The sequence below is a fragment of the Mustela nivalis genome, assembly GCF_964662115.1.
Source record: "Mustela nivalis genome assembly, chromosome: 6".
NCBI classification, from domain to species: Eukaryota; Metazoa; Chordata; class Mammalia; order Carnivora; family Mustelidae; genus Mustela; species Mustela nivalis.
The window spans coordinates 115493818-115509752 of record NC_139025.1 but is presented as its reverse complement, the minus strand read 5'-3'; the positions used below and the strand labels follow the sequence as shown (position 1 = coordinate 115509752).

General features: G+C 43.4%; 1 protein-coding gene across 11 annotated transcripts in view; it reads right to left on the bottom strand.

Moving 5' to 3' along the window:
- Positions 1-15935, bottom strand: part of NEO1 (neogenin 1) — a 232936-nt gene that overhangs the window by 2714 nt on the left and 214287 nt on the right. For 7 of the 11 annotated variants that reach the window (XM_082735716.1, XM_082735719.1, XM_082735720.1 and 4 more), the window contains 5 exons: positions 10517-10755; positions 9830-9922; positions 6243-6401; positions 2164-2427; positions 55-191 (listed from right to left, as the gene is read on the bottom strand). In XM_082735716.1, the coding sequence (XP_082591842.1) occupies positions 55-191; positions 2164-2427; positions 6243-6401; positions 9830-9922; positions 10517-10755 (892 nt within the window). The remainder of the gene's footprint in view (positions 1-54; positions 192-2163; positions 2428-6242; positions 6402-9829; positions 9923-10516; positions 10756-15935) is intronic. The other 4 variants (XM_082735725.1, XM_082735726.1, XM_082735717.1 and 1 more) reach the window with 1 other exon arrangement.

Here is a 15935-nt window from a genome sequence, read left to right as displayed (position 1 = left end):
GGCCACGGGACACACACTCGACATCCTGGCTGGGCTGGTGGCCCAGGAACTTACACTCTCGGAGTCTTCCAGCATCCTTGTGGTCTCCTGCACGTCAGGGGCACTGGGCACCACCACTGGCATCGGAGGCCGGCTCCTTCCTAAAGTCCCAATGGAGGCCGTCTTCACCGAGTGAATGTGATGGTTCAGAGCTGAGGGGAAAGGGTACTATTAGGGGTGTGGCTGAGCTGCTCCCCCAGATCTCATGAAGGCAACTAAGGTCCAGATGCTGCTTCAGGGTGAGGGATGCACCCAGACCCAGTGTGGGTCTGAAAAGGCACTGCACTCAAGGGAAGGAGGGCGAAAGTGGCCAGAGAAACAGTTCCATCTGGCTTTAGAAAATTAGAAGTAAGGTAAAAATTCCTTTCATAATAATAAATTTTTGCCTCTGCGCTGATGGTATGAAAGCAACTGTGGGTAAAACTGCTGTAGCCTTAGCATAAATTAGGGCAGTGGCACCAAACTGCAAAGTCATTCACGGACATGCCTAACATTAAAAAAAAAATAAAATAAAAATAAAGCTGGTTTAACTTAAGATCATCCTTAATGAAGTAATAAAAATTACTTTACTAAATCTCCATCTTGATTATACAACCTTTATCCTATGTGACATAATGGAAAGTATGTATAAAGTACTTCCGTCTACTACACGACGGTGTCTGACTGGAGCTCAGGACTTTTGTGACAGCTTGAGTTACCAGAGGAACTGTGGCTTCTGTCATGAAACACCAATGTCGGTCCAAAGAAAGAATGACAGACATACCAGTTATTCAGACTTGAGCACTGGGCAGACACTTTCTAGATGGTAAATAAAGTAAGCCAGTCACTTCAAGTAAAACAATGGACAGTTTTTATCTCCAATGATAAAATACAAGTTTCAAGTGAAAATTAGAATCTTAAAAAACTTGTATGTGCCACCAAGAGCTTGAGAGCCTCCCAACACTTAGACTTTGGTGATACTAATAAATGTATTTTTACATTTTGTATAACGAACTGTGTTAAGTTTTGGAGGATCTGTATAACTTAGTGAATCAATATTTTCCAAATGATGTCCAATATCATGCATTCAAAATACAAGATGGATGGATTTTCATGAAACAGAGTACAAACAGTTCATGGGTATGGCTATATTACATTACAAACAAACCTATAAGAAAATACAACTTCTTGTGTTTTGCTATAGTATTAAAAAAAGAATATCCAGTCTGAAAAGATTACAAAAATACTCTTCCCTTTCCAACTTCCTATCTGTGATTCCACGTTTTCATCTTACACTTCAACCAAAATAACCTTTTGCAACAGACCGAGTGCAGAAGCAGGTTTTAGAATCCAGCTCCCTCCTATGAAGCCGGACGTTACAGGGATTTGTGAAAATACAAGACAATGTCACTTTTCTTTCTATATATTTGTTTTGGCAAGTTATTTTTCATAAAAATATGCTATTTATTTTACATGATAGATTTGCTATTTTTAAATGAGTTAATAAAAAAGCTTAAACTTTTCTGTTTTAATTTCTAATACACTAAATATTGGTAGACCTAGCCCATGTAAAGAAAAGCTCCTTCATTGTCTCAATAGGTTTTAAGACTATAAAGGGGTCCTGAGACCAAAAAGCTTGAAAACCACTGACTTACTCTAAAACAGACCATCATAACAGATGTGGAGAAGTAGGGATAAGCATGCTTTTCAGGTTAGGTGCTTCGTGGGGACCAGATGAACTTGAGCAATTGACTTCCGTCCCATCTGAAGGGTCCCCTTACTTCCATGTCTTGTCCTCCCCAATCCTTCCCTACCTTGTAGGAACCCTACAGAGGGAGGCATTTTGGGGAGGCTAAGTGGACTACATCTGTTGTCCACACCTATAGCCACTGGATTTTACCACCAAGAATTCTGCACCCAAAACACGATTCAGAAAGTCAGCCCTCACTCCCACAATATTATTCTCTAGTTCATATGCATTGCCCAGGGAGGGGAGCCCACATACTTCTTGAAAGGGGCAATGACTTCCAGCTACTCTGAACTACTAGGATAAGCCTGGAAGGTATTTGCTATTGTCAAAGAGGTGACTTGTGCCACAAGCCAGAGCCAAAGGGTCCCGCCAGTGGTGCTGCTGTCCTCACTCACCTTGCTGGGATAGTAACGGTGTGCTTGGCAGCGCGGGATCATAGGTGGGAGGGCCTGGGGGTGGGATTGCCGGCACAGCAAAGCTCTTCAATGGGTGGGAAGGGCGCACGTGGGCTGTAGGAAGACTCTGGCCTGAATCTTCCTCTTGGGAGCTTGCCAAGTAAGAGGAACTGGTAGCACCTTCAGGGTCCTGGTGATCAGTACAGCATGTTTGAGACGAGGAGGCTGGCATGGTGTCAGTGCTGGGGGTATTTCGAACGGACTCTACAGCAGGAAAGTCTAAATGTTAGCATTTCTTCTACCATTAAACACATGCACATACCAGGGTTCTGGCTACTTCTAAGGGCCTCTGAAATCAGCTCAATAAGCACTCAGGACCAGTGTTAGTCCAAGGGAACATGGATTAGCACCACTGCCAAGGCCAGTTAAGAATGGACTAATTCAAAAGCGTCCCAAACAACTTTGCCAACCAGCTGCTCTGCTGAAATGTTCTCGCCCACACAGCTAAGTGGTCAAAATTTTACAGCATTCTCCTGAGTACTTAGTAGGGAGTAGACATAAAGGTTCCCGGGGCTACTATCTATTAAGATGTGAATATAAAAGGAGATTAAAAACATCACTCATTGACTGACCGATGGTCTTAGAAACTGGCCTGTCATAGATAACATGTCTGCCTGACAAGCACCAGATGTGCCCAGAAGGCCTGCCAGTTACTACAGAAGAGGCAATGCCACAGGACCTGCATGCCCTTGGGGGACTGTGCACGGCCTCACTAGAGCAAGAGCCCCATGGCTCAAGGGAGACCTGGACAACCAAAGAGTCCAGAGGTCTGAAAATAGCTTTAAGAACATGCCACATAAAGGTGTTTGGGTCCAGAGGGAAAAAAATAGGGGAAGATCAGCCTGGAGAGGGGGACGACTAAGGAAGAACGTGACAGTCTCCAAATATGTGAAGAGGGGTCAGAGTTGTTCCAGAGGCAGTGTGGTGGGATAGAAAAACCACTGGCTTTGGAGTCAGATAAACCTGGGCTATAAATCTGGCATACAATCTGGGTTAATTTGGCAGTCACTGAATCTGGGTCTCTTTCGTCACCTACAAAACAGGGAGGACAACATAATTCAGTGAGGATTGAGATGATGTATGAAATGTGCTGAACATGGGACCTGAATAATTGATAAGGTTCATTTCTTTGTAAATTACTGAGCACTTACTCTGAGCCAGCCACTATGCTGTGTGCTCTACATTCATGAGCTCATTCTATGCTCACAGTAACTCAGAAGGCACCGGGATGTTAGGTGCTGCTCATGGACTCAGAATGGCGAGGGCAGGAGTCCGAATCCCTGCACCCCAACTCCTAAGCCCATGCTCGGAACTCCCACATTACACTGCCCTTCCATTTCCAATACTACTGGTCCCCTTTAAAAGGAAGCCCTTGTAAACAGTGTGAGCTGGTGTGGACCCACATCGCTAACCTGAGGATGGGTCTGGAGACACCAGCTCAGGGCAAACGAGCCTATAGAAATTCAACCTCTCCCTGCCTTTGTTACTGAGGTAACATTGAATCTATTCCCTTGGGCTCCCAGGAGACAGGATGCCCCAGTCATGAGTGTTAACTTACCCTCAGATTAAAGATCTTGGGTCCCAGGGGTAAGGGACTCACACACCTTCCCCCAGTGTGGAAAGCCTGGCTGTGATAACCCTACTAGGCCTATGTCACTTCTCATCCTCTCAAGAGGTGCACTGAGGACCTCATTTCTTTGCTTCCTAGAGTCAGCGATAACCACAGCTAGGGAGCTTCTGGTCTTACTCTATGCAATCCTGGGCTGGGGAGAAGCTGGTTAGAGAGGGGAGTAGGGGGTAGGAGAGAAGCAGCAGACTCCAGCCTGGACCATGTCAGCCTATGTTGGGAGACGGGTCAGGTCAGCTCTGGGCACACAGGTTGCCTCGACTGCCTGACTTTGATGTATAAGCTTCTCAGGGTCCAAGAGGTGGTGGGAAATGTGAAAAAGGAGAATAGTGTTGCCTACCTGAGTCAGAACCCTGGCCTGCTGCCACATACCAGAGCCACCTTGCTGTGTAACTGGAGAGGGCACTGGCCATGTTATATTCCCAGTAAAGGGTGTCACGCGGCTGTCCCACAAGGAAAACTATCTGGTCATTAAGATTTCTCCCTTGCCTAAGGACCTGCTTCCTGAATGACTTCCCTCTTAGGGTTTAAGACACAAAGTTTACACTGGCCGAGGTCTTGGACAAGTGGAAAGTGCTCTTCCTGTGTCAAGTGGTGGCTCTCTAGGGCAGTGACAGCCCTACTCTGGCCAAGCCCTAGCCAAGCTTAGCCCACATGCATAGGGCTGGTGGCAGCGCCGAGCTCCAGCGACCCAGGAAAATATAACGGTGAAAGAATGTGGATCCTTTCAAGACACTTGCCCTGTATTCCTGAGCTGTCTTCAGTGACTTTCCCTGTCATTAGTTTACCTTCTTTATGTCCCTCTGGTCATTAAAGTGATGAACCCTATAGTGATATAAATCACTACTTTTCCCTCTCTTCACTGTCTGTCCAAGTTTACTGAGAAAGGAAATTTTAGCAGCATTAGACCACCTGGATCAGGGCGGTGAGGGCCGCTCTGCTCCTTGCCAACCTTCAACCCCCTCCTAGTCAGAGAGGAAGGAAGAGGGGGCTAATCTGATTGAGAAGAGCCTGACATGCCCTCAGGCAGGCCCACATCCTAGTGGGTGGGATTCTTCTGCCTTAAAAATAGAGAAAGATAGTCAGGACACAAAAACTGCTTTCCAAGAGCAGATCTGGAAGGCTGCTTTCCAGTCTCTGTTCTGTCTGAGACTAGCTCTATGAGGCAGAATTTGGTTCTCCAGACAATGGCCAGTGGACTGTCTTTCCCTAAAGCAAGGGCCCCAAACCTCGATCTGGAAGGACAGAGCAGGAAGGCCCATTTTGGACACAAGTTTAAGTGGCATTCTCCATTTGGTTTGGAGAGTGCAAACCAAGTAAAGGTTGGGGAGTGGCAATTCTGGGGGTGGGCAGGCATCCCCTTAATAAAGCTGTGATCTTCATTTGATGTTCTGGGTATGTTTCAAATTGATCAAAGCTTAGAGAGGGGGAATGTTATTGGTAACCCAAACTTCTAGCATGAGGTTTTGAGGTACTTTTGAAGTGGAATTCACTTGAAATTCCCTTATTTTCCAGAACGAGCAAAATTTAATTCTACTCATGTTGTAACTATTAACAGACACATTTCAAATGATAGAGAAAGAACATACTGTACATACGAAAAGTTACTAGATTTGCACCTAACGCTGACAGGATGGAAGTTAATTTTCATCTAATGAGGACTAACAGTATTTGTTCCACTCCTCCTTGAAACTGTTCAATAATGCTATTTCCTAAGATTTCCAAACTGGGGACATGTTTATCTGGCAATGTATTTCTTTAAATGCACTGCAGTTCTAGGCTCATTTCCTGTTTTTTAGAGATGATGCATGCCTGTGCACCCTCTTCTAACGTCAGTAGTCCTCTGGGCAACTTGAGGTTTACAATGTACACAAAATTCACAGGGCTGTGAATGGCCCCAGCTGGCCTCATTGGCCCTGGATGCATTTCTTACTTTGGGCCACAACAGGAGTACGTATAAGATTTAACATGAGAATTATCTTACGGCTGCCCTATAGACCCTCCTAACCACAGAGTAACTGCAAGGGGAAGGCCACATCTCGTGTCTGAAAATCATCCCGAATGAATTTTCCATTCAGATTAAAAGATTAAAAAATAAACAAAATATGACTGAATCAAGATGCAACTTGATGAAACAAGACATGGTTATGTGATTTGAGTTACTACATTTTTACTAAGAGGACACCTTGCACCGAGCACTTATCAACTTAGGGAGAAAAAAATGGGGGGTGGTGAATTTTATAGAAATCAATCTGAGTCAGTAACAGAAATGTTATGATACATAAACAACACAGAAAAATTCCAAATCCTTCTAGGCAGGGCAAGTCCTTCCCAGTTCAGCTTGCCAACTCTGGGAATGCTTTCCATCTGGGGCTCGAGCCTCATCTCTCACCTGTGGAATTGGCCCTGTCTGAAAGGGACAGGGATGTGCCAACGGGCCACGGGCTGCCCGGGTGGTAGAGATGACTGCGAGCTGGAGAAGCGAGGCTGCTGGAGTGGAAATGATGGTGAGGGTTATCGAGGGGATGGATGGGATGGGCACTAATCACAGCTGTGGATGAACACAAGACAGAGAAGTGCTTAACATGCTTGCACAGACACAGACAAGTCACCGTTCCAGAGCAAAGCCACCCCTGCCCCTCCCACGCAGTACAACCATTCCCTTGGCTTCTGAGGGGCAGCTGGCCGGTGTGAACAATTAGCCATGGATTTCACTTTTTTTTTTAAATCAACATGCTCCTATGCATGTATCTATCTATCTACACACACACACACACACACACACACCTCTGAGGAATACACACTAAAATGTTAATGTGATTATCTTGGGGGATAGCATGGTTAGGAGTTAAAAAAAAAAAACAACTTCTCTTGGTTTATTTGTATTTCCAATTCCTCTACAATAAACATGGATTGCATGAGTTATTAAAAATATCTATTTGAATATGTTACAAAATATAAATCCATACGCAAACAAATGATGATTTAGGTTTCTATCATTTTTTTCTCCTGCTAAAAAAATAGAAATTTCTCTTCCTTTGAGTATATTCCTAGTACGTTGTTTTTTTCTTATTGTTGAATGAGGCATGCAATAGGTATTTAGGCTGAATAGACGAGTTTAAGCAGTTTAATCAGTTAATCAGTTTTTCCTATCTTAAAAGGAACGTAAATAGAACTGAACTCGTCTAGCATGAAAAACATGAAACACAGCTCTATGGCACCGTCTCTTAACTGCTTCTAGTCTGGGAGCTCGGCCACATCCATTCACATTTTAAAATATAAATGGTTCTTTCCTAATTGCATCCTTCCTTCTATATTGGCTAAGGAATTAAATTTGCTGCATTTTGCTAACAAATCCAAATTTCCACACAGATATTCCATATATAACTTACTATGAAGACAAAACACTCCTTTAATGAGGCTTCATTATCGATCCTAGAGATGCAAACAAAATCAGAAGCCCAGTTGGGGCTTCTCTTAGGTACTCCCTTAGAGTAGTTTTAGAAACAGAACGTTTAAGACCAGCACGGACAGCTCTAAACCCCTCAAGTAGGAAAAGAGGTGGGGCTGACTAGGAACACAGGGGACCTTTTTTTTCCTCTAAGCAAGGGCTTCACCAACTGTGATAAAACTTAATTAACCTCTGGAGTCTATTAAATGTCTCTGTCACCAAGGATCTCCGTAGATCTTTGTAAGGCCACTCAACATTACTCTAGTGATGAAAAATTCTAGACACTTTTATTCTCCAGCTATTTTCTGCCCTGGCCACTTGCCAGACAGGCAGATGGCACAAGCAACCACGGGCCCTGGAGTGTCACTGCTCCTTCCCTCCTTAAGGTCTGGGGAAAAAACAGGGGCGTTCCCTGCACTCAGAGGCCAGAAGGCTCAGATGGTCCTTAGGAACAAAACACAACTTGGAAAAGCCAGCAGAGGAGATTCAGGGTAATCTGGGAGGCAGCACCTCCTTTAGGGGAAGAGAGGTGGTTTTCCGAAAGGAAGCTTCAGCATCAGTATTTTCTAGAATTAAGGCCAGGGGGAACAGAAGAAACCTCCTGGGCTTTTACCTAGGAAGTACAATGTGAGAAGCATTCTCAGTATGCAGGACTCTAGCACAGAAAAACAGAAGTGACTTTCTCTTTTTAAAGGCATTTCCAGTCTTTCCAAATTGGGTATATAAAAAAGAAGATGATGTGAAAGCACCTCCCTAGAACAAGGCCAGCAGTCACTAGCTGTCAGTTGCCTTGGGTCCTGGCGCTTCTGAGCAAGGCCTTGTACAAGGCTGACTGAACCTCCGCCCAGTGTAGCCAAGTGCTTCCCAGCAGTGCTCAGCTGCTGAAGGCCAGGTGGGTGGCCAGTGGGGCAGACTCCAGGGGATGCAGCCTGAGAAAAAGGACTGGAGCCAGGTGGGGAAAAGGAGATGTCACAGCATACTGGAATACCTGTTTTCAGAATCTTGAATTAAAGAATCCACTCACTCACCCACCTACCGAGCCACAAATTAAATAATACTGTATATTTATGGGTACTCCTTGCCCAACCCCAAAAAAGAAAATGAAAAAAAAAAACAAAAACAAAAACAAAAAAAAACCAAAACCTGATACCAACTGGTACAACATATCTTTTCTCCTTAGCATTTAAAAAGAAGTCAGTTTGGGTAAAACTAAAATCTTGTACAAAACAAACAAGCAGTCCTGCTTATCATCCTGCTATACATCAAACACAACTGCAATGGGTTTATCCTTTTCAGACACTTACGTTTTTAGACCTGGGACCCCAGCCAGGGCACCTCTCATAAGAGGGAGACAATGATTTTCCCTGCATGCTTCCAAGTTCAGGCCCTTCTTTTTTCATCATGGTCCCTACTTTGTACAGAAATGACCTGCTAATCAATCAGTCCTTTCTCTTCCAAAGCTGACTTTTAGAATCTAGCATCTACATGTCTGTGCACAGTGAGTGTGACAGTGTGTGTGCATTTACACACCTGGATGTTTCACCAGTTTCCAAGTATAGGGAGCCATGGTTTACTTCTTTGGTGTGTAGGGTATCTGTGACTATTCAAATCTCTGTCACTTGTTGACAGAGAGGTGGCTGAGAGTTCTGAAATGGGACATCTTAAGAAATTAATAAAAAACTCAAAAGCTCATTTAGGTTAAACTGAAAAGTGATCGAGTAGATGCTTTCAGGATTTGAATCTAGGTGTCTGACAGTGCTACGGCTTACTGGGTATCTGTTCAGCTTACAACAAATACTTCTGGTACAGAACTGGAAAAACTTGTTATCAGTAGGTAGGTGGCTTTTTCACTGTAGGATGGCACAGGGGACCCTCACCTGAAAGCCCCACTGTGCTAGCCGGTCAGAATGGCCTCCCTACCTTGAAAACAGTGACAAGGGAGAAAACACAGTAGTTTGAACAAAAGCATTGGTTTGTTCCACTGTTTTTTGGTTTTCAAACTTACTGTGAATTTCAAATATTATTAAAGGAGGCCAAGTAACTTTTATGTTTATCAAAGTGAAGCATGGTAAATTAAGGTTGAAAAATTTTGTCTCAAAAACTCTGTTCTGTAAACTTAAAAATCCTCTAAAATATAAAGTCAGTTAATTAAAAAAATGACAGGTGTCCATCAACACTGAATGTGTGTCAGGAAGTCTAAGGAATACTGTGACATCCAGCTATCCTTAGCTCCAGCCTGGAATGACGCTTCTCCACCCTCCTGTACAGATGCTGTGCTTACTGTTAGGGAGACTGGTTACTTCTCTGTTCCTGGGAGACTGGGGTAGTTGGCTTTTTAGCTTATTTATCTCAAGAAAGATATAAATTGCAAAATACAAAAGTGTCTGGTATTTCTTGCCAAGATGCCAAAGCCTCAGTGGGTCATCTTTTGTGTCAGGATCACATGAAGTCAAAGACATCATTTGTAGTGGCTCCCCAGGACAACTGGGTAGACTGGCAGCACAGGGGAAATGAGAGGTTTCACTTACGCTGGGGTGGCTGGGAGTCAAAGGGCATCATCATTTTTGGTCTCATTCCCCGCCTTCCAGCCAGTGTAGACATGCTGTCCTCTGATTCATGCCCTAGACAGCAAATATGGATGTTAGTTATAAGCGTGTGCCCCAGGCCACTAAGCAGCCTCAGTGGTAAAACACTCCCAGTGGAGGGGTCAGAACTCGCAAACAATATAATGGGGACAAGATGATTCTGCAGGAAGTGAAAAACAAGGAAAATGATCAGGAGCCCATTAGAGGAGTCTCTGCTGAGAGTCAGTGCAGTTGACATAATGTCGCCTACCATGCTTCAGTCTGGAATTTGAGTGTCCAGACCAAAAACATTCTGACCACCACAAAGAGAGGCAGACTCTAAAGGAAGTGAGAGGATGAAACGTACAGACATAGGCGAGGTTGTCTCAAATGCTTCGGTATCAAGTTGCTGACACCTGAGAAGAGACCTAACGGATCTAGAAGGCTGTCTCATCTGGGCACGGAACCTCTCCCCAGTAACAAGCTATGTTTTTCCAAACTATCTATTCTTTATCAGATGTTGACCAAATCTCACAATACACATTTCTTTAAACCTAACCTCACGTAGGAATCGCCAAATTCAGGCAACTGTAGGAAATGGAAAATGATTTAAATGGAAATAGTTCTCCCACATTTGGGGACAATCTGCACCTCTGTAAGAATTCCGCCTTTGATGGATGTTGCTGTCCATGGAATTGTCAACTGGTGTGATATCTTGAGAGTTACGAGGAATTGGAGTATCAGTCATGATGGGGTTTGGGTCTGGAGACTTATCGATGGGTTTCAGCTCCAGTCTCTCATGATGGATCCAGAGGTCCGGGGGTTTGACATCTTTGGAGTTCCCTTTGTACTTGTGGGAGCCATTCACTGATTTGCAAGCAGCTCGCTTCCTAGGCAAAAATTTAAGAGGGTTTTTTTTTTTTTTTAAGATTTTATTTATTTGACACAGAGAGAAATCACAAGTAGGCAGAGGGGCAGGCAGAGAGAAAGGAGGAAGGAGACTCTCCACTGAGCAGAGACACCAATGCAGTGCTCAATCCCAGGACCCTGAGATCATGACCTGAGCCGAAGGCAGAGGCTTTAATCCACTGAGCCATCCAGGTGCCCCACGTGGGTTTCTATTTATTTATTTATTTATTTATTTATTTGACAAGCAGAGAGTGAGGAGGAGGCAGGCTCCCTGCTGATCAGAGAGCCCGATGCGGGGCTTGATCCCAGGACGCTGGGATCATGACCTGAGCCGAAGGTAGAGGCTGTAACCCACTGAGCCATCCAGGGTTTCTTTTTTTTTAAGTAGCTCTTTTGAACTTATTTGTGAAAAGGCTTGAATGATTAAAACCGCCCTTCTGAGAGATGCCTTAAGTAAAGACAGAAACTAAAAACACACATACAAAACAACAGAAGACGGGAAAGAAGTTTACTTTTGTGAACAGTAAATGTATCTCTGCTTTGTCCACACATATTTCAAGATACATAAAAGGGCATATTTGACTACTGCATTGTGACTTTTTTTTTATTATCAACAGACTAGACAGCATTTTAACATTAAGTTGTCTCTAAAGCAGAAGGTTTCTCAACTTCCAATTAATATAGAGAGAACACTAATTAGAAATATAACATTGGAGTAGAGGTGGAGTCTATGGCTCATAAAAGGAAGGGAACATTCCAGGGAACCCAAATCTAGGACTACCAAATGAATAAAAATGAAAAATGGATGACAGCGCCTACTTCTCTGTGCCTTAATTTCTCTATTCACTCACTCACACTCACTTATCCACTCAATAAGCATTTATTAGGTACCCACTGTATGTCAGTCAATCCCTGTACTGGACTGCTGTGCCCTCAGCATTTCTGGTCAAGTGAGGAAGACAGATGTTGATCTCATTATTTTAAAATATTCTGAGCTTAATGAAATGCCAAGTGTTATAGTTATTTTTTAATAGTTGGCATAAGGTAGCTAGGACAAAGCTGGAGAAAGAAGTGACACTGAAGTTAAGACTTAAAGGAGGAAGGGAAGAAGATGCTTTGCAGGTGATTAAATCAGCTTATGTCAAAGCCTTGAAGCAGAACACAACAGCTTGGTATATCAGAGGGCCTGTAAGAAGTCCTGAGTAGCAGAAGCACAGTGAACAATGTGGAGAATGATGAAATGATGCTGCAAAGGTAGCCTAGATCATGAAGAGCTTTTGGAGACCTGCCAAGAGTTTGACCTCCATCTATGAGACAAGAAACCACTATGTGGTTTTAAGCAGAAGAGTAAGGAGACCAATTCTGAGTTAAACAATTATTCCAACTGTGGTATGAAGAATGGATTTACGGGGTGGGGGAAAGAATAGGAGACTAGTTAGGATACTACTGCACCGGTCTTAGCCATGACTGACAGTGGTCTAGGACAGTGGAATGGAGAGAAGAGGCAGATGTGCCATCTATTTAGGAGGCAGAAATGACAAGACTTGGTGAATAAATGATGTGGGGTGGGGCGGGAGTAAAGAAGCAAGAGTTTGAAGCTAAGTCATTTACTCATATTGGAATTAATGGAGGTAGAAGCAGGCTTGACAGAAAAGATTATAAATTCTGTCTTGAACATGGTGAGTGCCCCTGAGACATTCAAGAGAAAACGTAGAAGAGGCAACAGAGCGTGCAAGTCTGAGACTCAGAGAGTGGCTTTGGCCAGAGATAGAAACACAGAAGTAACTGGAATGCAGACAGTAAATGAAGCCATGGGAGTAGACAGCACTGGGAGGGAGCACAGAGAAGTAAGTCTAGGATCAGGTCCCGAGGAAGGTCTGATGGCTGGGTAGATAATGAGGAGATGTGAAAAAGAACATACAATCATGACATACAGGAGAAGAGAGTATTTCATGAAGGAAGGAGTAGCTGAGTTAAAAATACTGCTGAGAGATTAAGATAAGGACAAAAAAAATGTCTCCTGGCTTTAACAATATGGAGGTCATCGGTCCTCAGCAAAAGCAATTCGGTGAAGTGGTAGGAGCAGAATCCAGATCGTCAAGAAATGAAGCATCAGCAGGCAATGAAAGAATGCACGAGTATATACAGTAATCAAGAGATTCTGTGGTGATGGGAAGGATGGCTTTGTAAACAGCTAGTGGGGAGTAGAATATGGGTTGTAATTATAATGATTTAAGATAAAAGAGGTATAAGCACACTTACTTGCTGAAGAGACAAAGCTAGGAGAGTGAAAGGTTAGCTGTGTGGAGGGGAGAACAGCAAGTATAAGTTCTTAGAAAGATGAGAGCCACTGAGATCCAGAGGGTTAACGGAGAACTGGCTTCCAGTAGGAGGAAGTACACTGAAGGAGGTTTTGGATCATATGGTGGTACCTGGAGGTAGTTCTCATCTGCTAAGGGTGAGGTAGCGAATGAGGAATGTGTTGAGAAGCACTAAGGGGCTAGGCCATAAATACTCAGTCAGCTTTGAGTTTTAAGTGTCCATAAGCAGCTATAATTGAAATGGGAGATACTTCCTCAGAGGGGAAAACAAGTATGAAGAAAAGCTCATACATATTTTTCAGTGGTTCATGGAATGGCTGGAAAGATGGTCATTGGGAAAGGGAGAGGAGAAGCCCCATGAAGACTCGACACAATTCTTTTAAGCAAAAGGACCCAAATCTGTAGGATTTGCACATTCAAAGGACAGAGCCCATTACTAACTCACTTTTCTACCTCTCAATCTAAAGAATAAGTGCTTCTTTAAATTTACTTTTAATTTTAAATCCCCAAAGCACTGAGGAATTCCATCACTTTGTTTTTTAGATTCTTTTAAATAAAGATATCAAGATTTCTGAAACTAGATATAAAACCAAGTTCATAAAAGTAGATACATTTGAAATGCTGAACAAAGAAGCCTGCAGACAAGTTCTAGAGTAGAAATAACATCATTGCTGATGTGTTTAAGGGAAACAGTTTTCCATATCAAAAGGAGACAGGGAGAGGTTTAGGAAGCAGTAACCAGAAAGTTTATAAAAGGAGCCCCTGCTCCCTTGGAAAACAGATGCAATGCAATCTATGGTAAGCTATTTTGTTTGGGCAAAAGAAAAATTAAACACCTCACAAAAACATACACAAAATGACATAAAGCCATATCCAGTGGCAATGACAGGGCAATCTGTACTTGTCCTCTATACTGAAAACAAACATATTTATTGTCATTAAACACATGCATTGTCTTGCCTTGGGCAGACCAAGTCTGAGGGATAATCATAAACACTGACGTGAACTTGCCTTTCTCTTTTATGGAGCAATATCTCCATCTTATCATCTTTTAGGACCCACCAATTAAAGTCATTTTATTGCCCACACGTGTTTTTTGCTATTAGGGGTAACTCAGGAATCTTTTTATTTTTGGTATTCTGTCTTGCTGGCCAGATGCTGTATGTGAGGTGAAAGTTGTCTAGGGTCAGGGATCCTCTTAAGTTAGGAGCATAGGCTGTTATCAAACAGTCTTATAACTGAGTCACCTTGCTATCTGCTCTAGACAATTACCACAACTCTCAACATCCCAGAGGAGTTCAGGGCTCACAGTCATTTGACCCCTCTGCTAATTTGATATGCCAATTATAAATGAGACTATCTTATTCACAAAATCAGTATTCTCCCCTCACCTGCCAGTCCTAAGCTTTCACACTTGGTAGCACTTCTTGAAAAAAATTTTTTTAAGGATTTAAAAATTTATTTTAGAGAGAAACTGAAGCAGACTCTGCACTGATTGTGGAGCCTGACGTGGGGCTCGGTGTCACAACCCTGAGATCATGACCTGAATTGAAATTAAGAGTCGGAGGCTCAACCATCTGAGACACCCAGTCACCCCTTGAAAAATATTCTTAAATTAGATGTAGAATAAGAGGTCTATGGTCCTCTTCCATTTCAGGTGGCATCTGTGCCATGAAAAAGCCTGTAAGAATGCCCCTAAACTCCTGGGTGTCGGGCTCACCATGTGGTTACACAAACAGTACTCCAAAGCAGCTACCGGCAAGGCTGGACACGGTCCACTTCCCTCTCCAGACCTCTCCTTTCCCCTCTGTGACTCAAGAGGTTGAGTTAAATGACCTCTACCTGCCTTACTTGGCAACCTGCTCCTGGTTTCTGATGGGTCTGGCTGAGTGAAGACACAGGCAAGAGATTGGAGAGTAGCAGGTGTTTTTATCCTGTCCCCTCCCTGCAGCACTAGAGGCTGGCAGAGGACACCTTCCTCCCACCACACCCAGCTCCTGTCAAGAAGCCCTTTCCTACTGCTTCAGACGTCTGAACATGGCTCTCTGTTCTTCAGAAAGACCTCTTGCCCTCTCAGGCCTAAGGGTGACAGTGGCCTATCATGGCTGCTGGTCCTTGAACATCTCTGCCTCGTCTCCTAGCCCCACCTGTGACTCTGTAAACAGTCCCCTCATTAAACTTCCTTCCCCCGTTTTGAGTATGCACCTTTTTCCTGCCAGAACACCAATACACATTTATAAGAAGAGCCATTCTGCATTTCACTTACAAATATTTAAAACATCACTTTTCGTGCACAGGTAACCTTCAACTATATGGGACTGAACTCTGGGGAGTCCGTTTACACGCAGACTTTTAAAAAAGTTTTTACTTAAATTCCAGTTAATATACAGTGTAATATTAGTTTTGGGCGTACCATATAGTAATTCAACACATCCATACATCACCGGCTCCTCACAAGTGCCCTCCTTAATCCCCTTCACCTCTTTCACCCATCCCCTGCCCACCTCCCTTCTGGTAGCCTCAGTGTGTTCTCTGTAGTTAACAGTCTCTTTCTTGGTTTGCCTCTTTTTTTTCCCCCTTTGCCTATTTGTTTTGCTTAATTTCTACAAGAGTGAAAAATCACATGGTATTTGTCTTTCTCTGAATGACTTACTTCACTTAGCATAATACTCTCTAGCTCCATCCAGGTAGTTGCAAATGGCAAGATCTCCCTCTTTTTTATGGCTGCGTATTTCAGTGTGTGTGTACACACACACACACACACTCACTACATCTTCCTTTTTTCCTCCTCATATCCAGGGTTAGAGTTGGGGCCAGCAAGAGGGTATGTGCCTAATATC